The sequence below is a fragment of the Gasterosteus aculeatus genome, chromosome 7 (assembly GCF_964276395.1).
Source record: "Gasterosteus aculeatus chromosome 7, fGasAcu3.hap1.1, whole genome shotgun sequence".
Taxonomy (NCBI): domain Eukaryota; kingdom Metazoa; phylum Chordata; class Actinopteri; order Perciformes; family Gasterosteidae; genus Gasterosteus; species Gasterosteus aculeatus.
In genome coordinates, this window is record NC_135694.1 from 18,650,517 (window position 1) to 18,677,847 (window position 27,331).

General features: G+C 47.1%; 1 protein-coding gene across 7 annotated transcripts in view; it reads right to left on the reverse strand.

Annotated features, from left to right (window-relative positions):
- Window positions 1–27,331, reverse strand: part of abr (ABR activator of RhoGEF and GTPase) — a 105,952-nt gene that overhangs the window by 20,298 nt on the left and 58,323 nt on the right. For all 7 annotated transcript variants that reach the window (XM_040182171.2, XM_078106210.1, XM_040182174.2 and 4 more), the window contains 6 exons: window positions 24,761–24,858; window positions 24,534–24,665; window positions 1,405–1,464; window positions 972–1,081; window positions 690–829; window positions 75–209 (listed from right to left, as the gene is read on the reverse strand). In XM_040182171.2, the coding sequence (XP_040038105.2) occupies window positions 75–209; window positions 690–829; window positions 972–1,081; window positions 1,405–1,464; window positions 24,534–24,665; window positions 24,761–24,858 (675 nt within the window). The remainder of the gene's footprint in view (window positions 1–74; window positions 210–689; window positions 830–971; window positions 1,082–1,404; window positions 1,465–24,533; window positions 24,666–24,760; window positions 24,859–27,331) is intronic.

The following is a 27,331-nucleotide window of genomic DNA, read 5'->3' on the forward strand; positions in this document are numbered from 1 at the left end:
CACACACACACACACACACACACACACACACACACACACACACACACACACTTTCGGGGGCCTAAAGGTCGCACCTATGCCCTCCATGAAGGCGGGGTAGAGGCGGTCGGTGAGCAGAGGTTCCGGCAGCTCCCTGAAGTACAGCTTCAGGGTTCCTGCGATGGCGTTGATGTCCATGTCGCTCAGCATCACCAAGATGTCTTTGGTATCTGCAGGTGAGACAAAGATTAGAAAGCGAGCACGCTGCATGACTACTGACGGACGATAACACAGGTGCAGTTTCCGGTAAGGATGTAAATCTGGCAGTCACACCACATCCAGGCCACAGAACAACTAAAGGTGGCACTGTACTGTGCCCGTGGGACCTACGCTCAGCGACTGTTATGCAACAGGAAGAGGTGACATCTGGTGCTGCTCATCCCTTTCTCTTTCTTTTCTCTTTATCTCTTTTCAGTACGGAGCGCCACGGCAAATCCCCACTGAAAAGTTGCTCTTATGAGTCACTTTGACAGAGCAGATGTGCCTCCAATTTATTAAATAGCACTGGCAATGTAAAGTAGTAAATTGCTTTATTACTAAAATGGTATTATACAATAAGACAGGAATTAATAAATGTAGGTCACCCTTTTGCTGGTTAACAATGTTCTCCGGTCATGAGGCTGGGAGGAGGCAGTGGGCGGGGGACTTACTGGTGTCGAATGCTGCTTTGAGGGCCTGGATATCAGTGGCCACCCCGGAGATCCTGTAGATTCCCACTTCGTCGATCCCCCTCTTCTCCACTTCCTCAATGCACTGGCGGACGATGTAAGGCACCTTGGAGCGCTCGCGCCTGAGGATGTGAACAGAAAGTGCACCCACGTTAACTTTCTGATGACGTGAGGGAAATTGAGGAGATGGAAACAATTCTGGGCCGCGATATTGTCAGCAATGAAGTCGGAGGAATTTCCTTTGCACAATTTGGACATGCTTACTTTGTCACCACGTTGATTTTGACTCCAAACACACCACTTTGTTTTTTGGATGGTGTTCTCTTCAAGCTGAGGTCCCGACTTGTAAACTTCATGGAGAATTCCACTTTGATCTGAGGATAAACAAACAAGACAGCTGAAGTAAACTGGCATCGCTCTCACAAACCACTTCTTTGTTTTCACTTGGAATAAATATTTAATATCCGACGTCTTCAGGCTAAACATTTGGAGTTTATTGTAAACACCACAGCCATACAGATGCGGTACACAAATTGGTGTACTTGGAATCCTAAATCACTTTGACTTCCTGCACGGATGTAGGAAGATGCCGACCAATGAGAAAAACACCTGCGTTGCCTTTAGCAAACACAACACATGATAATATCCACACACGTGTCATAGTGGAAGCTAGATTCAAGCGGGTTTTGCGTCTTACCCCGTTCATCTCGATGACGTCCATGTGCCAGTTCTTGGACTGCACAGTCTGAGGATCCAGCTGAAAGACACAACAGAGACAGAAAGACATGAGGTGATGGCAACAAGAGAACCACTACCCTAAAGAAACAGGCAAGAGTTAAAGATAGACAACCCTAAAGCAGGCACGCAGAAACGCTTACTAATGGAACGCATACACCCAGATGGGGCCACGTCAATGTTGGAACAAGAAAATACAGCGCTGCAACATCCACTTAAACACAAAGTTCACCTCTTGCCTGCTCGTCTTTGTGGCCTTTCCCCCGCTCACTGCGGCTGCACAACAACTGAGTCACAAAGTCGACTTGGGTGGAAGAAAAGATGCCACTTAAGCTTCCTGACAAATACCTCCTGCAGTCTGCTGGGGTCCAGCGAGGGCTGCGGATGGACTCACTTCACCGAACACGTTCTCAACGTCTCATGACGCCCTTTGACACACAATGCGGTTGTTTTAAGTCTCCTGGAGTGTGTGTTTCTGTGTGCGCCCACAGCGGCTAATGCACTTTTTTTTAATAGGCTGTTCGCACTAGACACAGCTATGTGATTACAACCCTGAGTGCCGATGTGCTCGACTTGGGAGAAAAAACAATGGTGGTTGGATGAGCAGCACACTTCTCTTATTGACAACATTAGGCAGCAACCATTAAAAGTTCTCAGTGCGAGTATTTCATTACCTCGTAAAAAGGCCATTTGGCATCGGTTTCATGCATTGCTATTATCGTTAAGGCCTGGTCTCCCAGCGGGACACGGGCCTGAGACGAGGGACGGGTAATCACTGCAAACGGGTCTTTACACAGCTACTGCCAAGAAGAGAACTGGGCAAAGCTCCAGACGCCTCCCGTCAGTGAAAAAACAAAGACTACCCTTCCCACCCATTTCCTTCCTGTTACTTCTCTGCTAATCCCTAACAAAAAAAAAAAAAAAACGGATTAAAAATGAATGTACCGCAAAAGGGTTGTAAAAACAAAGAGGGCTCTTTACGGGCCGTGGCTGCACTCATTCACCCCTCTGCAAACTAAATCCTCAGCTGGGTTCTTTTTAAAGAAAAAAATAAAATAAATTGAATTTCCTGGGAAACAAGTCGGTTTAAAGGGATGACTGCACTCACAGGTCATGCTAAAGATCACTCAGAATTAGGAGAGAAGGGTTGCATGACAACAGTCGTGTCTTTCTCGGAAATGAATTGTTTGACGTTAAAGGGGAATGCGCCCAGTAGGCGGAGGATTTGAGGTTTTATCCTGGGTGACAGGACTTAATCAGACTGAAGATGGACCTTATGGACATGGTAGGAAACGACAAAAGAAAAGTCAGGGTGTTACAAGGGAATAACGTATCCAACAAGAAGGGATTTAACAACAATCCCCTAAGCTGGAATCGAAGCCGGTACGTCTTTAGTTGTATCTGACTTACAGGCCAATATGACGTCCGCCTCATTGGGTGGAAGACACTGGCCTCCGTCTTTAATGTGCTTGACTTAAAAATGGCTTTCGGGACATTGCAAAACAAAATGTTACCAAAAACATAATTGATATAAATTCAGTGCATTGTAATTTGTTGTAAAAAACGAATAAATCATACACCAGGTAATCAATCAATTTTCAAAACGAACAGAAATTACATTTCAAGTGTAAATCTTTTCAATGGGGGAACAAATCTGTCCTAATTTAAACAGGATTTACATTTCAGGTAACTATATATGATGCATCCCTAGCATGCACAGTAACCATTCGACTTCCACGGAACTTATTTACTGGATACTGTGACACCTTTTAAAACCCTTTAAAAGGATCAGCAGAAAGAAAACCAGCACAGCTTTAGTCCCCTTTCATCTCAGTCCAAAGAGGAGACTGATTTCCGCTCATAGGAAAGCTTGAAGGCGGTTTTGAACCCATGAGCTTTTACTATAAAGTAGGTTTGTGCATTATAGTGTCTCTCCCTTTTCCATTTCTTATTAGAATCCCTCAGGCTAATGTTGCTCGGATTAGGATGGAATCACGCCAGCGGCAAAGCGCATTGTTGGACCGTAAAAGATATCGATGACAGAGGACACAACGAGCTCCAGCCGTGAGCAAAAAGCACAGAAACGCTTCAAATCTAGCAAACAGATTCTGATCGAGGAACACGCTTTAAGCTTTCGCCCGCGTGTAGAATTCGGTAGACGTGTGCGTGTTTGGAGGAGCAGCTAAACCAGTGCATCACTGTGTGTCACATGTGAACTCATTGTTCCTTGAGCAGGTTAGAGGCTCATCTCTCCGCACCGTGGAGGCCCTTATGAACTTTACTCCTGTGGTGTGTTTGAGCGAATGCAACAGGAGGCACGTGGCTTCCACGAGACATGGCCGCCCTTGATTCCCCATTCTGCAGAAGACTTAAGATTTGTGGTTGGCGTCAGTGTCTTTCCCCTCAAGCAGGACAGTATGTACAGCGAGCACGAGTCTTAACTTCAAAAGAAGCAGGCAGGACGTTCAGGCAGCCTGCACTTTGTCTCCACTGATCTACACAGCCGATAAGATAAGTTACAGTGTTACGTGGTGAACAGGAAGTGGCTTCAGATCTTGATAAGATTCCATAGAGCGCCACGAGATGATGCAGCTTTTCGAAAAATAATGTGTATCTGAAAATTTGAACACCAAAACTGGAGGCTGGATTTCAGGTACCCTCATAAGAATGGGGCGAAAAACAGAGACGTGAGACAGCACGCACATGGAACAAAGATGTTTGCACACTCTGCTCCTGAATGTATTCCCCTTAAAATACATGTACCACAATATGCTATTCCAGCCAGGCTAACAACTGAGGACCCTTCACTTGCTAAGCTAACGTCATATTCCAAACTCGATCCTGCACCGGGCATGTGACGTGGACTCCTGCAGCCTGTGTGGACTGACAGCAGCAGAGTGACGCAGCAAGGCGGTCAGAGGTCTGCAAACGCTCAGGCACAGTTCACGTTCCTACCGAGCACACGCAAGGCTCTAGGGAGGCAGCACCACAGCAGGAGAACAGCACCCAGGGTCTGGATGTGTCAGAATAAGGGCACATGCAAGAAACATGCAAGAGGTCCTTTCGGGAAATGTTTGTCCCATTGTGACAACTGAAGGGCCCTCAGGGACGTGTCCAACAGAACACTGGACATTGAAGTATGCTTTACCCATTAGGCATGGTGCAAGCGGTAGGTGAATAAAAGCGTTGCTTCACTGGATTTCCTTTTAGAGTGTAGATCCTTCATTGCTGATCAAAGGAAGAAAAAGAAAAAACGATGATTGAGCCAAACAGTCAGCGAATTAAAGGATGTTAAAAACCTTTCACAGTAAAATCTCTACGTGCTTAATTAGCCTGTGTTGCTGTGCGGAAGAGTTAATGCAAGCTGGCGACAGTATTCAAAACAACTTGATTTTTTGATATGCCTAATTAATTTGTTTCATTTTTCATAGCCTGGTGTTGCCCTGCAATCTTCTCAGGTTAAATATTCATTCAGCTGCAGAAAGCTTTTTATTAGTCCTCTAATTAGAACAGTGCTCAAGCTGCACGGCTCACTGTTTTTTTTAGCTGAATCATGGGAAGTGTTTGTGCAGTGATTGAGCCTTTAACCCCCACCATGCTAACACATAGCGCCGCGGAGCATCTGCTGCACAGAATAGTAAGCAGCGTGACTATTTTTAGATAAATAAGCACACTCGCATAATGTTTTGCATCAGCAGCCCTCTTTACTCAACAGACACCGCGTCCCTTCGTGAACCGTGGTTGCCTTCGTCCCTCGCTTCCTTGTTCTATCGGCACGAGTCTTTCGGCCGGCAGACAGTTGTTATTTACGGTGTAGCCTTTGCATCTCTGCAGGGCATTATGTGATTCTCACACACGCACCCACCCACAAACTCACATGCCACAATCCTGCCACACAAATCTGCCTGCAGCCTGCACACAAAATCTGAGTTATCCTGCACTTAGGTACAGAGAAAGACAAATATGATTATAATTTTTGACTGTCATCTGAGTCCCATTTTTGTCCCGTGATGAACCGCTTGTGTTAGTTTTGGTCAGAGCTGCAGGGCTGTTTTTCCACTCGCCTGCCTCTGGGGAGACGCCACGTAGCCGTGGGCTCGGTCATTGCCTCACTATTCAGGTCATTCGGGCACTTAACCAACAACAGCAGGCCCCATTTGTGAGCCGTCAGCTCATCTCCAGGTGGAGTGTGACGTGTCTCTCTTGAAGCAGGTGCCAGCGAAATCACCAAGAGGCGTCTTGCTTTCGGTTGTGATGTAACATTCATCAACTTTCTTGGAGAGAAGTTTGATTACGAAGCGTTAGCGCTCCCATGAGCTGAAAAACAAACAAATAAGCAATTACTTCCTCTGTTGTGACTTTAAACCGGGAAAAAAGTCCTGAACTCAATGTCTTTGACTATTTCAGACATTCCCTGCCCACCTCCCACCTAATTAAATGATTAATGCGGTGTTATCACCCTGCAGAGATTAATGCCACCGTGCATGAAGCCAGGAGCAATGAGGCTGGATTTATCAGATGAGGTCATCGTGGGTCTCAACCAGAGACCGCTTTACTTGACCTGCCGCGCCCCTCCTGGAGCTCATTAACCGATCGCAGATTCTGCGCACTGAAGATGGATGGATTGGGGCAAATAAAAGGTTTCGGCCCTCCGGTGGGGACAGACGGAGATTCATGTGGCCTATATAAAAATGCCATTAGGGGACTGGCTGGCATTTTAGGCATGCAGGAGGGATTAAACCCAAATATCTCATCAGCACTAATCAACATATTCAAATTAAAAAGCATCATTTCGTGGGTCGGTTAAAATGCAGCAGGGGCAAGAGATGGGATGAGCAAGGCAGCCGGGCGGATGACGATTGTCTTCCACGGCCAAGCTGGCAAGCCAGCCAAAAAACCCCAAAGTTGTACGATGATGAAGTTGGCTTCATCATCGTTTGTTCTTCTGGTGGGACAAAAATGATGCGTTGTGTCTGCTTTCATGCTAATTAGTGTTCCCAGCCCGCCTCCCTCTCATCACACCTCGTCTTAATTAGGTGTCGCTTTAGGCGGAATGAGTGGGGACAATTCCCCGGTGTACACCCCCCTCACCCACCTCCCGCAAATCCTACAACATCAAAATTGCGCTCAACTCCCTGTTAAAAAGGCGACACATGCCACAGATGCACACAAACACAAAAAAGCAATAACCTCGGAATCTTCTTTCCCTGCCCCCTTCGGTCATTATTAGAATTTATCCTCCTTCTTCGCATGTAATTAAAAAAAAATCACCATAGAGGACATATTCCAGGTAGGGCTTTGCACCATTTAAAAAAAACCCAGCGAAACAAACTATGCCTAACCTGTCCTGGCTTCATATAAAACCCCTTTTCATAACTCAAATCTGGCTGCAAACAAAACACGAAGATGTGGAGACGCATGAACAGACGGGTCGATACAGGACCCTCGGGTCGATGCAGTGAAGCCGGGGTTTAGTATGTAATCCTCGCTTCATCGAGCTTCGTGACCAGTGTTCAGCCTTCCTGTTGAATAAATAGGAAACACTGAAGCAAAGGTCAAACCCAGTCTCCACTGTCCTGGTCAGTGCACACGGTTTACAACTTTAAATGCTGGCGATGCACTCATGTGCCAAGACAGTGAAAAAAGAAAGAAAATGTGTCAAGAGTTTTTGCTGCGTGTGCAGGACTATGCATGCAGTCTCTCTTCCATCTTTCATATACAGAAAGTGTCCGGAACAAAAAAAAAAAGCCCTTTACCTGCTCCCACGCAGGAATCAACATCCACACCTGACCTGCGTGTGTGTGTGTGTGTATCTTTGGGTCTGAATGAACCTCATGACAAACACAGGATTGTGCTGAACGCTTCATACAAACATAATGACAAGGCAATAGTTTTTAGTTAGAGTTGACTCAAACTGTATCCCCGCACTGCGTATTGTGTAGCTACATCTGATGCCGGTCGTGTGTTCTGCAGGTCATTTGGGATAATGTGACGGTTAATTAGGGCCAGCTGTTCCTGAAATGCCAAAAGTGCTCAGCCACAGGGGGGCGGCGAATACGATAAACAGCAGGGGGAGCTCAGCGGATACTGAGACGCTTTAGATGGAAATACCATGAACTCATCAGTGGCTTTAATTAAGGAATAACAGTGTAGGATGTAGGAAGGGCAAACCATGAAACCTCAGGAAAGAAAGAGAGGAAATTAAACCGCCGAAGCAGTGGTTTTATTAAACTGATGGGAGATTTTTAGCGAGCGTTTGTGCAATTAATCAATATGTTAAAAAGAGGAAGCACTTGTTCTTCACCATTAATGTGAACTATTAAAGAACAATATCATTTACGGAGATGAGAGAGCAGATAGTAAAGCTTTTGACATAGAGAAGTAGAAAAGCTGATCAGTCTTAATCTCACCACCACATCACGGCCTCGACGGGTCAGAGCCATCCGATGAGAACAATAGTCAACTGTGACACACAGGGGGAGCGAGCACACAGAGGGGTAAATAATGAGCATAAGAGAGAGACACAGATAACTGATGGGAGTGACAGAGTGGTCAACAGGAGAGAACACAAATGAGAGGAAACACAGCTGGTGTGTGTGTCTGTTACGTGTGTGTGTGTGTGTGTGTGTGTGCAAATGTTGAATGCAAAAGCAAGAGACCTTTTGTCTGAGCAGCTTGCTGCGGACGCGGCCCCATAGCTTGGCCCCGGTGTTGGTGTGCTTTTTTAGCACGGGGGTCTGCGGCTGGCTGGACAGATTGTGCTGGTTCTGGCCCACGCAGCAGTGCTGCTCCAGGCGCTCGCACACTGAGTTCAAGTTTACATCCGACACCAAGATCTCCGTCATCCCAGAAGCTTTTAGAAGGTCCTTTGCGACCGGAGCGCAGGTGGACAGAGGACGCTGCCGACAACAAACGAGGGGAGGAAGGATCCCTGCCAAGCGTCGCTCTCTAAAAAAACAAACCGAAAAAGTGTCCCGCGGCTGATGCAAAGTTCAAAGATGTTCACTTAAAACAAGGAACGAGTGATGAGAGGAGAGCGAGATGCTGCCATGGTCGCCTTGATAAGCTTGAGAATAATTCCTCTGTGAGCTCATTCCACAGTCAGCTGCCGACATCTCCCGCTGTGCAAATCTGACTTCCACAACGGCAAACACAGATACGCAGCGCTGGAGCGAGGCAGAGCGAGAGAGACCAGAGCGAGAGAGAGAGAGAGAGAGAGCGCGAGAGCGAGAGAGATTGGGGGCGTCAATGAGCTCACGTTTGTCGCTGAGCCGCCCTGCTTCTCCAGATGTTGATGGACACGCCTCCAAAAGATCCACCAAAAGGGAGGAGGGAGCAATAGACATTCAATGAGAAATGAGAAGCAGAGGAGATAGAGGGAGGGAGGGAGGCAGAGAGAGACAGGGATGCTGCACTGTGTTTTGCTCAGCGCTTTGACCTCTTGTCAACCTTTCCCAGAGCTGGTCAGCGCATTCAGGAAATGAGCAAAAAGAGGAATGTGAACGAGGAGAAAGAGGTGGAGGAAGACTTGAAACTTTAAGGTGACTAAATATTGGTGTCTAAAACAGGGGAAAAAAGCGTCTACAGCTTTAACATCTCGTCCAAGAGCTCCCATTGTTCTCCCCTTCCTCCTCCATTCCGACTGTCACGGACTTCTCCTCACCACGCTCTTACATTCACACTTGCACGCATCAGCATCTTCGTTCAACAGGACTGGCTGGTAGTGGTCCTCTGTATAATGGATGAGGGTGGGAGTGGGGGAGGGGGGTCTGTCTGTATATGCCTCTCACACTCTGTCATGTCCCGTCCCATTGAAAAGAGAGAATCAGAGGGGGTGAGGTGTTCTGCTGGGAGAGAGGTTACAGACTCTGGGGCCACATCTTAGGACGTCTGCTGGTCAGTGCGCCGATGCTGATTGGCCGGTGACTCATGAGGGGATTCAGAGAAGAAGCGAGGAGCACAGCTGTGTTCACGAGCAGACGAAGAAATAACGTTTTCTGCAACACAACCTGCTCGGCTCAATGTCAACAAGTACCATCGATGTTTATCCAATACCAACATGGCAAGTTATTGGTTATTGATAATCCAGACGAACATTTTACGATTTGTATATTTCGTCTGAAGAGCAGATGCCAGAAGAAAAAGTGTAAGGAGAACATATTTAGTGGTTACTTTCATGTCCACGTCAAACGAGCCTCAGCCAAGCAACCCGTCACGGTAAGATTCCAATGAGCCCCAGAGAGCCAGAGGCGGTATGGCGGCGCGGTGGGTTTGTGCGTCCGTCTGACCGACGGAAGAGAGAGGGGGGGGGGGGGGGGGGCACAGTATTTTTAACTCCCAGGGTTCGGAAACATAAGACGGGCACTCTCCATGCGTCACAACTTGGAAGGAATGTCTGGGAAAACCATGTTTTGGAAATGGGAGGGCTAAGAAAAGAAACCCCACAGGGAGGCGGGAGATACTTGGGTACAATGAGAGAGAGAAAAGGAAAACTCAGAAATAGAACTGTAGGTTTTAAGTGTTTAAAACACTTAAAGGTTTTTTCTGCGACCACAGCATTCATCAAAGAGACAATGAAAATTGTCGCTAGTCCCAAAATTCCTTTTCTTCCTGCATGTTCACACCCGCCATCACAAGACGCCCGAGCACGGCTGCGCTTTGGAGCAGCGGCGTCTCTGCCACGGGTCACATGGAGTCCATCACTTCACAACGAGTCAGATCAGGAGAAATCACAGACTCCCTCACCCGGAAGAACTGTACATTCGTGCGCGCTCTCCTCTGCTGTAGGGTCAGCTCGTGCACCATTCACGGCATGAAAAACACGCTGAGGACTGTGGGCTCGCTCACACACACACACACACACACACACACACACACACACACACACACACACACACACACACACACACACACACACACACACACACACACACACACACACACACACACACACACACACACACACACACACACACACACACACACACCAAAAACCGACCAGCCAGTCATGCACCGTTCCTCAAATCCCAAATTTACTGCTAAAATAAAACAACCGAATAGCGACGTACGTGGATATCATTTGCCTTGTTGGAGGCAAACGCTCGTGTTTGGCTGCTTGGTTGTGTTTTGCTGCTGTGCGTGTGAGGAGGGCAACAAAGCGCACTTATTTTCCTTCAAGGCTCTTGTGTGGATAAAAAGAAAATCGTACTGTATAGATCAATTAACCGTCTGAGAGGGTGAACTGAGCGAGGCCCTGAGCTTGGGAGACGTGAGGTTGATAAAAGAAAGATGCGAGGGGAGGAGGCAGTCCAACAGGGAGATGAGATTAAGGGTTCTTGAGGGAGGCCACATGAAAGAAGAGGAGGAAAAAGTAATTAGAAAAAGTGGTAATTCTTGAGATGTTAGTGGGACTTCAGAGATCACCTGACTCGTCTGATATTTGACCCTCTATTGTATACTCTTTGACTCTGTGGGTCATATCAGCTACTCAATTCACGCATTATTTTCCCTCTATTTCAACAACACGCTTTCCCTGCAGGAAATTTGTCCCCCGAGGGCAACCACGCCTCGACCTTTAAGGCAACTGAACGATGTTCCGAGACATTAAATCACTACTAAAGAATAAAATACTAAAAAATCTAGTTGATTTGAACTAAATGATAAGCAGATGGTTGAGCCCTGAGTGTCCACATGACATCAGGACATCTTAATTATAGATGTGCTGCGTGGCACGGCCGCTCGTAAAGCCGCGCCCCGCGACCAGGCGGGAGGGGGGGAGGCGAGTGTGGAAGATGTGTCCTGTTTTCCACTCTAAACTCCATGCGTGACTGCGGCTGTTTCCCGCCACGCCACCGTCATTATGTTGATTCTGGGATTTTCCGGCCTGCGCTCCTGCTGGCTTTCTGCAGGTCCGAGAGCCGAGGGTTAACTGATGCTCTGCTGTGAGGCTCTGGTCCTCCGTCACAAATAAGGAGCTGCTCCTAAAGCGTGCCTGGCTAATGTGCACGGGACGGTCCCAACACGTGAGGAGTTCCGGCGACTGTACGGTGGACATCCTGGGAACATCGCACAGCTGCTGAAAACATCTGCTTGTAAATGTTTTTGTAGTTTGCCTCCATTGTTTGTTCCCTTTTGGTGTGAAGGAAAGCTTGTGAGTAATGGAAAGCAGTCCGTAATGATATTAGGCAACTTCCAAAACACAGTAACAAGATTTTTTTAACAACAACTCCAGATTGTCCAGCAGGAAGCTGTGCAGAGGCTCTCCTCACAGCGAGAAGGTCCCAGCGCAGTCGTTCTGTGTGTTTGTGTTCTGCCTGACTTGTGGTGTATGGTTAGGTGGCTTGTACATTCGATGGTTAAAGGAATGTTTTGATATACTGGAAAATGTGTTCAACAACAGTCAGTAACTCAGGGAGCTCTCTGCACGCAGAGCAGTTTCAACATGCAACTTTGCATTGTGTTATTTTAACATTCTAAATAAAGGTTGGTAATCAATGAGTTTGATTTGATGAGCGGTTTCCCCCTGCTCTACTCTTTGGGCTAAGCTAAGCTATTATGCTCCTGGTTGACATGAGTGGAAGAAATGTCATCTGACGCTTAACTATTTCTTTGATGCTGACATCTATTTTTCTTTTTGCATTTAATACAGCCCATTTAGCATTTAAAATCAAGTCACTCAATACATTCACTGTCTGCGCAGACGGCTAAAGTGCACCTGTACTATAATAGTGAACACACAGGGCTTTGCTGTTCTGTTACAACCTCTGTGGACAAATATGATTAACAGTATCCTTCTGTTCATACAGGTTTTGAACTGCAGCCCAAACCCATTCTGCACAGTGTCGGTCTGTGTGTATGTATGTATGTATGTATGTATGTAATGTTATTACAGTCCGCTACAGTCCGTTTGTTCGCTGGTGCGAGCGCCACGTGCGGCCTATGATTGGCTAACAACAGGCCAGGTGACTGTAGCGAGCAGATAATTCAATCTGATTTAAATCAAACGGCCCATATAAGTATGTTGACTGGATGACCCACCACACCGCTTTCATCTTTCCTGCTGCCTTCACTGGAGCTTGGGAAGAGGAAAGAGAAAATGGGTTAAAAAATAAAGGAAGCATATGTGTGCGTGTGCGAGAGTGTGTGTGTGTGTTTCAAGGGAGGGTCCTTCAGGGTACAGTGGGTGTGCTAAAATGGGTGTGTAGGGGAGGGAAGAGGTTTGGCAGGGTGGGAAATCACAGCCTTAGGGTGCTCTGTAGATTATTCCTGCTTCCCTTTCATCTGAGCTATTGGGAGGATGGGGGTGGGGGGTGGGGAGTGGGGGGCGTCCTCCTCAGATTAACCGCAGCCTCCATCTCTTATTTAGCACAGGAACAATAGTGAGGATGGAGAGCGAAGAGGAGGAAGCAAATGGGATAGTTTCATTGGCATGTAGCTGCAGTCTGCAGTGGGTTGTTGGGTGTGTGCTTGGGATGAGAGGGTGCAGAACGGGAGAATTCGGGATACGAAATGATATGAATGGACCAAAATTCCATTTCACTAAGTGGTAGCTTAGTGTAGCAGCATAGCTGTGTTATGACTATTGTTTCTCTAAGGAATATTTTGGGCTGTGATCAGAGGGAGGAGGGGAAGAAAACCAGAGAGAAAAACCAAGCGCAAAAAGATGTGGAGGAGCAGAGTGATGCAAGAGCAAACGGTGAAGCAGTAACAACAACTAAATGAGGTCATACCTGTTATACATGCAGTGCTTCACACTTTGACTTCCTTACTTCGCCTTCCTCCTTATTGATTGTAACTATTAACAGTCACTTTGATCAAAACGATCTTGATTTACTCTCATTTCCGATGTCCTGATTCCTTGGGACGATGCGTTTATCGTGTTGCCACGGTGAGGATCACCACGGTTGATCATCTGTATGAGTAGCAACGAGATTAAAACGCGCCGCTCCTCGACTCAAAGTGTATTTGTTCACCAGATCCTCCTTAGTGGAGTTTATTATGGCTAAACAACACAGCACACTTTAATTAAAACTGATCCACACATTCCCGGCAAACATTGAACCACAATATCAGAGTGCAGCTGAAACTTGGGTTTGCTTTCACTAAAAACACCCAAAGCTCAAAATAAAGCTGAAGACAGATATTTTGCGTGAAAAAAAAAAGATGACAAGCAAAATAACTTTTGCAATCAGAACATTCACAAATCTGAGACTGGTTCAGCCATCGCTACGTGTCCAACATAGAGATCCCACTTGTAGATTCAACACTTCAATTTTCTCTTTTTGTGTAAATAGGGCAAAGGTCAGACATAAGCCTCAGTGAGACGTTCTTCTCAACTTGTGATGCACATTGGAGCTGGGTACCACTTCCTCATACAACCGTCCATACAATCCTGCCCTTTTAGCACATTGTGGATGTGATGCCTTTAGGCTGAAGTGTTGTGCCCTCTGCTTGACTGTAACTGTTACAACCAAGTAGTTTGACCCAGTTGCAGTGATGAGGAGCGTGCAGCCTCACAGGGAGACGCTGCTGCTGCTTACCCGCTTGAATAATTCACTCTTAAAAGTATAAATCCACCGCTTGCTCAAACTATTCCTTTGAGCAAGCTGAACGAGACCGAGGTGGCGTGCTGAGTCAGCATTGACGAGGGACGTGTAACCCCAATCATCAAAGAAATATGTTTTATAAGCGGACATTTTCTTTTCCATCAAAACTGCGTCAGCTGTTACATTAACTGTAAATCACAGCAGCGTCACCCCGCCCCTCACTATGAGTAAAATAAATAAATAAATTAGTGTCGGGGTCAAACCTCATTAGCGGGTGAAGTAGCCATCAAAGAGGTAAATCAATGAGTTAATGGAGAGTCTGATGAGTGGGTTGCTATGGTGACCAATCTCTGTTTTAACGGTGTTAGCGGAGCAGAACATTAAACCCCCTCCAGCTGTGGCTACACTCTTTCTCTCTGCTCTCCGTCTCTTCTTTTCTTTCATCTACTTTAATCCTCCGTCTTTCTGCTTCTAAACTCACAGATAAAGGAGACGGCTTAACGGCCAGAAGGTTTTTCCCCCCACTAACCCTCGTCAACGAGCAGCCCGGAGGCGATGTTTGTGACTCGTATCTAACCCGAGCTGACCCGGCCTCCTCCACGCTGGAGAGTTGTACTGGAGGGAGAAGATACAAGCAGAATCAACCCAAACAACTCCTGGTCAGCTCCCGTAACACATGCTAGCAAATTGTTATACAACACACATTACATAACTCGGACGCTTTGTGACTGTGTGAAACACACTCCTGTGGGGCCCTCCCTCGTAAACACCCACTCGGCGCTTTGAAAGCTGCACCAGCACAGGGAGCCGGTACAACACCTCCGCCGGATAAAATCTGCTCAAAGGATTTCAGCATGACGAGCTGGTGCCGCAAGATGCCGCAAAGCGCCGAGAGCACAAGTCATCTGAGAAACACTGAGGACCGTGTTTTTTCCCTCAAGGTACCTTAAAAAGGGATATTTTGCGCCGCACTCAAGTTTAACATCAGCAAAATAGTGATGTAAATAGCTGACATTAGAAGAAACCTTTGTTAACAGAGAAGTTAAACATTTCTAGCGACAATGCTTCGATGCCTGACACGTCACATGGGGCCTCGGTCTGATCCGCGCTGAACGGCAGCTGGATTTGACGAGGTTGTAAACACAACGGGCGATGACGTCATCTATTACACAGCTGACAAGTTGAAAACAACATTGCAGGGAGTCGGGGGAGGGGGGGGGGGGGGGGCGGGGGTCAGAATCATCAGTTCCCCCACATGAAAAGACTTACATCACCAGCAGCCTTGTTTGTGGGGGTAAAGGGAGGCGATGCCCAGGCCTCAGGACAGAACTCAACAAGCTTACAGCAGCATTAAAGGGTTAAACAATAACAAAGAATCCGCCTTGTAGTCTTCATCACTATATGTTGACATTAGTTGGACTCATTACAGCCTGTGTACATCTGCCAAGTGAGCAGATGTTTAGTTACATCCGCAAAGGTTAAACACCTGTCAGAGGGGCGTCCGTCCGCTGGAAGTCAGTAAAGCCTTAGACAGTGGGAGGGGTTTCCGATATTGAAATAAAAACGAATTAGACGAAGAGGGCCTCTGCGATTAGTACGTCGACACAGAGTTCAAGCGGTCTTCCCAGTCCGGACAGGAAATGGGCAGACTCCCTCGCTCGGTCGCCCTGGGACAGGAAGTGCTAAAGCAGGATCAGGCTGCTGGCGGCGCTGCCATATCAACGGTGTAACGTCTCAAAGCCGGCTGCAATAACCCAAGTTATGAAAAGTGGATCCCCTCACAGGGGGCGGGGGTTTCGCCCGTGGAGCCCCCCATCCTCATGGATCAGTCATCTCAGAGATAGCACTGCTGACTTTCCCATTAAACATGGAGCCACTGTGAGAAGCGGAGTGCACGGAATACGGAAAAACAAACCGGAGAGCACGCAGGTTTAAGCACTGACCTGGAACTAGCGTGCAAAACACCTCTCGAGGAGTATTTATATGGCTATATAAATAGCATTCAAAGGTTTTTAGCTAGTTAAGATGAGTACATACGCAGTAAACATTGAAAAGTGAACTGATTTTAGTGAGAATAACCTCTAAATCTTGCGGTCTTAACTTTTAGAAAATGGGGAACAGCTCAGAGACCTTGCATTCCTTTAAATCCTGCTCATGGCCTATTTCCCTCAACAAGCTGTTTTCATGTTCATTTTCCTCCCCGTCTAACAGGTAAAATCAGTATGTGTGTGTGTGTGTGTGTGTGCGCGCGCACACGTTTGTGTCTGGGGGCTTTCTGACTCGCAAACACGGTTAGATCTCCAAAAGGAGCCGAGCAGATGCGTCTGCCACGTGCAAAGGCTGAACGCAGGAACCCGAGAACAACAGCTGCAGTACCACAAGCTACGGATTAAGAGCCCACTACTGTTTCACACGCAGGAGGTGCGAAGGAAACACCAACCCAACACCGCCGAGGACTCATCTTCACCCCAAAACCTCAGAAACGAACACTGCTTTTCTTTCACAGATTTGCAACAAGCAGGAGCACTTACGGTCCTGCATGAACGAGTCACACACACACGCACGCACGCGCACACGCACACTTCAGCAAAGACCACGGGGCTCGAGGACAAAGTGCACCCGGGGAATGAGCTCTTGGCAGAAACCATTTGTCGTTTTTCTGCCGTCCTTTCGCGAGAGGTCGCCTGACTACGTCTACTACTTCTGCCGATATGTCTTGTCTTTCTTCCGCCCAGCTCTGGCCATGCTGCAAAGAACATCCCTGCATGTCGGTAATCCCTGTGACTCACTATACTGCAGAGTTTGTGAGACGCTTCTGGGGAAACCACTGACGGTGGGAGGCGACGCGGCGGACAGGACGTGTGGCGAACAGGGAGCTCACCGTTCAACAGAAAAGCACCCGGCCGTCCTTCTCAAGATATTGAATTTATATGAGCTCTACAGACATTACTTGACCATGGCTGCCCGAATATTTGAAATGAGATTTCAACTCGAGGAGAGAAAATGTGTCAAAACGTTATTAAAAATGTAATATTGTTGTTTTCATCTCACAAAAAAAAGATAATACCATAATAATTTAAATACGTTTTTTCCAAATATGCAGGATACTAAAATTGAGAAAACAACATTTGCACACAATACCTAATACTTCATTCTTGGTGCCGGGTCTGACCAGCGTCCTCCCCACCGTATCTCCAATTCCTCAAAGAGCCCAAACCTCAACCTGTCCCCGGAGCAGCTCCCCCCTCCTGATTAATGAGGTGCAGGACCACGCTGGGCAATACTTCAATCTCAGAGCCCAGATCTGGCCATGTGGAAAGCATCACGACTAAACAAACCCGCAGAGGAAAGCGCCCCAACAAAAGTGGCCTACGTCTTCGGAACAGTCTAACCCAATCGACAGACCCCCCCCAAAACAAAAGCAGCCCGGAGCGAACGTCAGCTGTAGATGTATTCATCCCGTGTGACTAGCCACTTGAAAGCCGGAATGGGCTCCCTCTCCACGCTGGGACACAGTGTGGTGCTGGGGCCCATTCACCCCAACACGGGCCAGAAGTCTGCCAACGACAACAAGACGAAGAAGGGATGCAGGGAGGGAGAAAGTGTTGTGGTCTTACTGGGTTGTTTGCGGGGGGGTTGAAGAAGACGGAGCTGCTTTGGGCGGTGGGAGAGGTGAAATCTGATGATGAAGAAAGAGAAACGAGGCGGACAGCGGCACACTGTGTAGAACTTTCCAAGCTGTCAACCAAGGACGGTGTTTGCTTTCAGGACAGATTGAGATGACAAAATCTATTCCACTCTCATGTAGTTGTCACATTACCCTGCTGTAAAATAAAACTACGTTTTTCAGTGACGTTTTTGTGCAAATTAAACCGTTTAAAGAACAACTACAATCATTGGTTTCAAAAAACCATAACAAAAGCAACACATTGAGCTTCATTTGTCCTATTATTCCTGTTGTGCCTTCATTTGACATGTCCTGAAACTACTTCATATGATGTTCTCTATGAATTCCATATCATAGAGATTTAAATACCAGCATAAGACCACGGATGAATCCTGGAAACAGACCAATCGGGGCAGAGCAGAAACAAAGGATGCAACTTGAGGCAGCTTTCCTCACTCAGGACACCCAGCCAATGACCACCCGGGGGTTTCACAGGCCCGAGTCAATCCAGGAGATGAGCCTCTCAGTTTGCTGGCAGGCAGAGTCGAGCATGAAATGAGATTTTCCCCTAGAGTCAGTTCGGGACCGTGATGAGAGGGGCGAGGTGAAGCTCCCAATGTCATCTGCTTTCTATAAATCTGCAACTTGGGAGCAGCCGGGGAATGCAACGTTTGTGTGTCAATTAATAGAAAAGATGACTGCACTACGCCGAGGGGGGGGGGGGGGGGACCTTAACTACATTAAGAATGTCCCAGGATATGAAGAAAGAATAGCTGTTGTTAGAGAGCGATCACCAAAGAGGGAACACAGGGTTTAACCAAAAGAAAGAGAACATATTGTTGCGGTTGGTCGGCCAGCAGCGGCCCCTTGCTATGAAAACTGTAAGAGAGCGAATTGTTCTAAACACAAAGGGCGACATGACGCGCCATTATTAAGGGGCGGTTCTCTCCGTGCTCTGGTCTCAGACTGCAGAGCCTCCAGCTTTAAACGCCTTGCGGCTGAAACAATAAGAGAGCCACTGGGAAGTGGCAGCTGATCCCGATCGGTGACCACGGAAGGGTCGAGCTCTTACGCCACCTCTCCCGCCTTTTATCAGAGCGCAAACATCAACCACCGAATGTGACGCTCTGAATATCAGCCCCTCCCCCTCTGCCTTAAGTTTCCAATTATTTCTGAAGCCCAACAAAAGGGGCGTTGTGAATGCACGGAGAGACTCGCGGTGTGTCTCTCTGGAGAGCGTTTCCTTTCTCGTGTTGTGATGAGCTCCTTTGTTCTCCATTTAACTCTCAGCGTCACATAATTGGCCACCATCTGGGGCTCTCGTCCCACCACTCTTCCTCCTCCATCTCTTCATGTTCTGTTCTGTGGCTGGGACGCGCCACCAACGTGTGCAGCACATGCATGATGTCCACGGTAGGTAATCCTACATCTGTTCTCAACCCTTTAGTCTTCCCTGAAACATTATGGAGCGTTTTAATGGGGGCAGATTACAAAGCCCACTTGCCTTCGACATCTGAGGCGAAGAGGTGTGGAGGAGGTCTAACAGGGACCCATTAGCCTTTCAATTTGCACTTGCTTTGCTCTTCCTACACGGTGTCACAGAACTCGTTCTACTCGGCTGAATCAAACGCCTGCGACTTGCACAGAGACTTTAACCACTTTTCTCAGAACTGGTTGCATTCAGAATTTCACTGTCACAGATTAAATCCGTAATGGTTTTTGTTTAGCAATGTTAGCAGTGAATGAAGACTTCAGCCATCGTGTCACAGTCGGCTTAGGTTTGTTTTCTACGCATGTCTCAACAAATACCGGATGGATTCGTGGCTCCCTCACGATTTAGTTTGATGTTCAATACCTTGGTTTATGACGTAATACCTACAAAATGGATTCCAATTCGCCTCATCTGTTCTTTGTGTAAAATGATAGTTCACAGTAGAAGATGTTCAGTACATCAGGTAGACAAGGACATAATGTACAAACCTTGTTTTTCGACTGGCATGGCAGGGATGCGTCTCAGTTTTTACTGAGTGACACACAGACCTATTTGCTCTCCATGATTAACATCATTCCACTGACGGATGTTTAAGCAAAGTCACTTTCATAAGACTGGAACATCCAACAACAACATTTGGTTTTGCCGTTTTCCTCCTTATGGTATTTTCTATAAGATCTATATGCTATAAGATGGCAACATTACAATTCTTCATTCTTGCCTTTTTCCCAGCTGGGAAAAAACGACTGACAAAACAAAACAACAAAAACAAAAATAAAGCGGACGACAAATGCGTTGATGCACATCAACATCCGGCAGGTCAGGGGCTCTTCCTGTTCTACCCAGACAGAGAAAAGCAGCAGGTATCTGCGTCTTTGTATGATTTAAGAACGCTTACAGCGGTGCGTGCAGTTATTTAGGGCACGCGTGTCCCAAGCGGCGGGGAGTGGATGTCTTTAAGTGGGAACAAAGACCTTCTGAGTGAGACTTTGCGACGGAGAAGCTGCTTTGTGGAAAGATGACAAGACTAAAATCCATCAAAACACTGCTATCAGCTCCACTGATCATCGTCTGATGAGGAAGTCGCCTTAATTGGGACTCATCAATAAAATAATTCACCACATGCTCACACACAGACAGTTTATGAGGGATGAGCCTCATTAAAGAGAAGAATGCGTGAATAAAATAAAACTATAGGGAACCGAAAGCCTGAATTAAGTGGGTATATGAGGAAAAGAGCAATGACGTCTGGGACGCTCTTTAGTAATGAACGAATACAACCTGCACCCACCTTCAACCCCACCCAACACACACACACACACACACACACCCATATAACTCATAGCCAGACAAAGGAGACACAAGCCAGTAAACACACCAGTAAATGTAGTGTAATGAAGTTATTGATATCATTTACAATATATAAGCCGTTTCATTTGTGTGTGTGTGTATCTGGTTCGTCCCCTGGGGAAACTGAACACACACACAGCAGAGCCCCATCTGTTAACATTGTTGACAATTATGTGTGTGTGTGTGGGTGAGAGTTTGTGGCTGCAGGGGGTGTGTAAGATGGAAACAGAAGAAAACCCCAAATGACAGAAAATAAATGACACCATAGACATTAATATATGTGTGTGTGTGTGTGTGTATTCATCTCTCACACAGTCCCACACCCTCATTAAAACCACTGAGCTCCATCTTCAAAATGAATTCCACATGAAATACCCCCATGCGGCAACAGAGACATTTTCTGTTGAAAATCCCCCTGAAGACAGACCTGAGTCCTGGGCAGCAAAAGGCAGAAAATGATTATTTTGTTCACGTTAGTGTTAACGATGTGCTGCACAGCTATATATTTTTTTCAGTTGAATTTAAAATTTAAATAATCCAAAACAGGTTAGTTTCGACCTGTCACCTCTCCCGTCTGCCTTCCATCACGTCTACTTTTCTGACGGGCCTCTCCACGGTGTTCGTACCTGCTGTACGGATTACTGAAAGCACCCGCAGGCTTTACTTCCGCCTCATGACAGCCTGAGGGCCGCATGATGTTTGATCCAGCGCTAAGAGATTAGACCAGGCCCGCAATTCTGCACTGGCTGAGTAACACTGGTCCACAAGCCTTACCGCCAATCCTCCAGCCATTAGCCCGAAACGGCGGCCCGTCGCGTAGCTTGTTAATGTCAAACTTTGCGTCTAATGAGGGAAGCGCTCCGACTCCTAAGTGGCAGTGAGAGTGCAGCTAGACGCTCGCCCTTAAACTTTACAACCCCTCTGCACCCGTACTTCTAAAGTAACTCCCGGCTAATGCGTGCGCCCCCAGTCCAGCTCCTCGGCTTTCGTTAAGGGCTTTCGTTCGCTCCTAATGCCCAACTTCTCTGACTCACATTATCTCCGGGAAGTCGTAGAAAATTGGATGCGGAGGAGCTAATAACAGAGGTGGGGGCGCGAGTGATGGGAAGAGAAAGGGAAGGGTCCAGGAACCTCTGCAGCCTCCCAATGATCTGATGAAACTTTGGGGATTCAAAGTGTAGTGCTGCTATGGAGACTGCCCTGAGAAGCACCAAATGTCCAGTGAACCTCTTTCCCCCTTTTCCTTAACGGTGGCACGACCAAGAGAGGTGGGTGGGTCCCTGATAAGACAGGTGATAAAGGGGTTCAGAGGTGAACGCAGAGGAGTCTGAGGGGGGGGACAAGGAGCCACACAAGCAGATAAACGGACGGCTGACGCCGCGTCATGTGACGCATCCCTGCCACGCGCAGCACTGGGGCGGTCAACCTAAACGGTTACATAACCGGTCCTCTGAAGTATCGCAAGCTGCAGCCGACACACGAGGGTCACTGGGGAGAGCTGGGAGGCTCACAAGGAGCCTTTTTTCTTTCCACCCGTGACCACTTCAAGTCAGATCTGTTTGGTGCTGCTTTAAAGACAGACTGAACGAAACCCCGGCAGCCAGAGATTTATGGAGCGGAACACCGGCAATGAAATCAGAAACACTGTGAGCACCCAAGAAATGTGTTTAGCCAGAGGACAATCGACAGTTACAGAGCAGAAAACATCAGGGACAACACGCCGAAGAGACAACACGCCAGAGGCAGCGACTTGTGGGAGCGGATACTAATCAATTTTGCAAATCGCCTGCTCTGAGATATTTAAAAAATCCATTTGTAATGTTGATTTGGGAGACGGGGGGGGGGAGCAAACCCAACACAACCCAACCCAAATTGAGAGGTTATCAGTTGGGGGACAAGCAACTCAATCTGGCAACGCGATAACGCGGCTGTGTGTGAATGTGCTCACTCCCGTGCATTTAAAAAGGCATCACGTTTTAACGAAAACACTGCATCAAAATAATAATAAGATCTGGCCCCGAACATAATGTCCTCTGATGGCCGAGTATCAAAGTGGAGAATCAGCACGGAATAAAGTAACCTTCCATCCCAATATGCCCTTTTACGGTGTGTCAGTATTCAGACTGTCAGTATTCCAAAAGATTGTTAAATAAATCAGAGGGTCTCCAGAGAGGAAAGCAAAACACTGAAGACTCCTTTTAAACTCGGCTCAACCACAAAAGCAAACAGCTCGGGTCCAAGAGAAAGTCTTTCAGTACCCACTCTAGACTTTGGAGCAGACGGAGGTCCCTCCGGCTAATTCTTCCCAAAATGTACAGTAATTAGGTTCCCTGGCTGATGTACGCACATGACATGACACATCCGTGTGATGAAACACACATTCTTATCTTGGCCCCGATCTCTGAGTGGGACTCAGAACAATGTGGATACTAGCAGTTATCGGGGATTGTTTTATCTATCAAACAAAAAGTGCAGTGCTTTCTCCACAGCAACAGTACACCCCATTAGGCTGTGATAGAACGTGCCATTCTCTTCTATCTATTTCTATCGCCGTCTCTGTTTTACCCAGCGAGCCAGAGGACGTGAATGTGGTGTGTTTATTTGTTTTTTTTGGACTGTTGTTGGCTGGAAGTTGAAGTTCCCAGCAGCAGCGTTTGTGTCTCCTACCGGCAGTCACAGCAGAAAGGCTGGGTTTTTACTGTCATAAGATACAGTCCACTGAACCACTGGTGAACCAACGGACCGTTTGTGGAGAAACGGGATAGACCACTTTAATAGAGCCCAGAATCAGATAGAGATATAGATAGATATGAGAGCACCGTCATATCTATGATTCTTCTTATGCAGGAAAAAACGGTTTAAAAACAGAGCTAACCAATAAACATTTCATAGTGATGACGTTATCGTTCTGTTACTGGCTTTACACACAGAAAAAATGTCACACAATGACTCTGATCATCTCACAGGTCAACCAATCTTTTATCCGGAGTTGACCCCTGACCCAATTATCCCAATCACACGGCCAGGGTTAAATATGCTCCGACACTGGCTGGTAGCCATTAATCCAATGGTAAAAGTAATAAATCCAATGCCACAGTAAGATGCATGTGGATATGTGGAAAAAGAAATGATGATTCCATTTGCTCTTCAGAAGGAATCAAAGACAACTAAAATCATCACACTGAATGAGAAAAGCAAGCAAGCAAGTTGTGATGCCAAACAGGAAATTCTCCAGCAAATATGCTGTGTTTTTTTCACCAACCATAGTTCAGAGGAGATAATATCAATAGAACATAGAATTTCTAAGATGTTTTGAGTCGCGTCCCTTCCTCCAAGATGAGACATGAATGATTCATGTCTGCCCCACTTTCCTCTCCATCTTAAGACTGCAGTTTTGTATTCCCTGTGCAACCTGCCACTGATGCTGCTCTTACCTGTGACTACCATGTCATTCTACGTGCAGCAGCAGCAACAGATCTGTTAAAAGTTAACAGATTCATAACTTTTGTCAAGTTTTGAGGGTTCATAAATAAGCCGCTTCCAGCTCACCCGCTGGCACCACTTGAGAAAAACACTAGCTGATGATGAGAGCTGCTGAAACCCCCTCACAGTTGACCTGATTCACAGAACGAGGCTCTGCCCATTGCAGAGGAGGAAAACTGCAGCGGCAGCAATTGGATTGAACCGTGGAGGGGAAAATGACAGGGGTCAAGCTTCACTTGAGTAGAAGAAGTTCTGGAAAATTGGAAACAAGACTGCTCTGCTCATGCAAAACTTGAACAACGGCGCACAAAGAGTGGTGTTGAGGCCTCACTTCCAAAGCACCCACAGGTTCCACTGGGTTGGCAGGATCCACTTAACAAGACAGACATTTTCATAGCAAACTCACATTAAGGCCAGTGAGCCAACCAGCATCATTAGAGGCCAGACAAAACCGCCGCGTTCTGCGTCGTGGCTAGACTGCTGATTTAAAATGAGTCACAGGCGCAGAGACGTCTCCCGAGAGGACGGAGGCGTTTCCGTCGCGACCCGCTTACCTGGACCTGCCCTTTGCCCATGATCTTGTCCACGATCTCGTTGTCGTCCTTGTTGAGCATGCTCTTGTCGTAACAGTTCTCGTAGCACAGGATCCGCAGGTACTGGGAGCCCTCCAGCTCGATCTCAAACTCCTGAGCAGCAGCACAGAAAAGGAGAACGGCACACTTAGCGATCGCTTAGCGGCAGAAATGCAGAGGATTTGTGGTAAAAGCAGAAGGGAACTGACTTCGTTCCACTGCGGCTCGGAGGTGTCCCGGAAGACTCGGGTCTTGGCCTTGCTGACAAAGTATCCATACGAATCCACTTCAAGGGTGCAGTATAGATCTAGGAGGGGAAACAGATCCATTAGGAACACTGGAAAACACTAGAATAATTGAGTTTCACTGTGGAGTCAAAGGACATGTTTGTTAATCCCATTGTCATCTGGCAGCAAAAGTGCCGCTATTGACCAGTTATTACATCCATTAGAAAAGACGTCCCTGTATAGCTGTCTACTCAAAGAAGACTTACAGGCAAAAATTCCATTTAATTATATTCAATTTTCTCTACATTAAAGCCATGTATCAATATTGTCCAAAACGCAAAATAATTACATACAATCTGCCAGTTATTTTCCCAATTGCAGAGACCACGGCGAGGTGGTTATTGTTCAAAGTCATGCGTTCATCCGTTTTCAGCTATTTACTTGCAGCATATGCAGGACGACTCATCCCTTTGAGTGAAAGAACCTCTGGGCTGCCAAAAGCCGCCCCCCATGTCTGCTGCGCTAAAGGCGTCACTCTGTAACATGTGCATAAGCAGCAGGAAAAATATAAATACAGACTGATTCAATTTCTCTTTCAAAAGTGTCACCTGTGTCATCAAGTAGAAAATGTGTCAAAGCAAAAACTTCTCAAGAGGCTTTGAGGAGTTGAGCGTCTAATTCTGGCATCGGATTTAATGACTCGGCCCTAAAAAGGTTCACTTTGTCAACGTGTTGACCGACATCAGTCTCCTGCCTGTGTGCACACACTGCCGCTACAGCCACGTACCCCCCCCGCGCCGCCCCCTCTCCCTCGGGATAGACTCACGCTCAATTCTTACACGGAGCAATTAAGTCTGTTAATGTGTTTCTTTACAATGCGGCTGCACACCTCGCTGCCGGCTGTCTGATAAGTGTCAGTGGACCCCGTCCCTCGGGGTGCACTCCCCTCCCCCGTCGGACAACATGATGGATGGACGGATGGATGCACGGCCCGACCTTTCACTACGAATCTCACATGCGTACGAAACACTGAGGGAGGTTTACACGGCGCCATCTTAACAGCCTAAGCTGGGCCTTGCTTCATGTTGTCACGACAACGACCGCGTATAACCTGACGGCACTGCGCGGCCTGCTGGAACCGCGTCCCGTCTGGTTTCATTTCCCCTTTGTTTGTTGTCCCAGCATCCTGAAGGGCTCTGGCATCATTGCTCCCAATGAGGAAGAGCTCAGCGCCGGTGGCATGAGGGACGTTTGGCAGGGAGGAATTCAGCGCGACCCATCTGGGGGACATTTGGTTGAATGAAGCGATCGTCGGACGTTTCCGCCGATCAAAACCCCTCCAATAAAAGGCATTTCCTTCAGGCACGGCTGCGATCTGAACTGATGGGTTCTCTCCGATGGGAGAGCGCATTCATAGTTTTGAGCAGCTCCCACTTTTATGTTAAACTCAAAGTCCTCTGCAATGGCTTTATTTGGCCTGGACGTAAATTTCAAACAAGGCCAGCGAGAGCATATTTAGAAATGATATTTTTGTGTCCTTGCAGCAAATCCAAGAGGGCTACGGGAAGTAGGACGGACTCCATGAGCCCTGGAACCTCATACTTTATATATTTTCCTGGCAGGTCACCAGCAGGCTCTGACTGTGCGACTGGCTCGGGGGGGCGTAAATCGGTCGGTGACCCCCAAATGCATGGGTTAACGAATACCATCCTCTTCCATCTCAATTAACTGCAGGCCTCGCGTGTGTTTTTATACAGCAGGCTAATCTCGGCCCGAGGCGGTGCTGGATGCTGGGTCAGACTGCGGGTTCACAGAACCAGGAGACAAGTCAGTTAAAGTGAGCAGCGTCTCCAAAGCTACAAGTCACATTCACCAGAGCAGCTGTGGTTTGCTCGAAACGTTCCAGGAGAACACAATGAGGGGGAGAGGCGTAATCTAATTGTTTTTTTATAGCATCCAGAAGGAGAGAACTAATAAAAGCAGAACGAACAGCAATGCAGATTTCATCACACAACAGTCTTGAGAGCATATGGACACTTCATTGTGACAAAAACTTTTGTTCTGATTCATGTGCAAAAAGCACTGTTAAATGTTAGTTCGGGAGCGAGAGACCTGTAATTCCTTTATTAGCGACATATGTAAAAGCGCAAGAATTTTGTTGATTTGAATCTTTGAATGCAGCACGGGTAGCAGCAGCTGCTGAGCCCGTCTGGAGGATGGGGGATGTCACTTGTGGATACTTAAAAATAAATCAAGAGCAAAGTGAACATTTTTTCCACAGTTGTTTTTTTTTTTTATTCTACCACAGAGTTTTCGACTTCCTGCTCTTTCCTTCTGTGACCCAGTTTGACTACTTGGCACGCACACGCATGCACGCACTCACACTCAGAAAAAATATTACAAACATCCATCTATCTCTGAACGGTGTTAACGACGCACTGCTGACACAACTGTCTCATAACCTCTGAGCGTCAATGCAATTGCAACGCAAAGCTAAGTCAACTAATAAGCCATACAGAGACTTTATCAGAATCATTCAACTGTTGTAAGCGG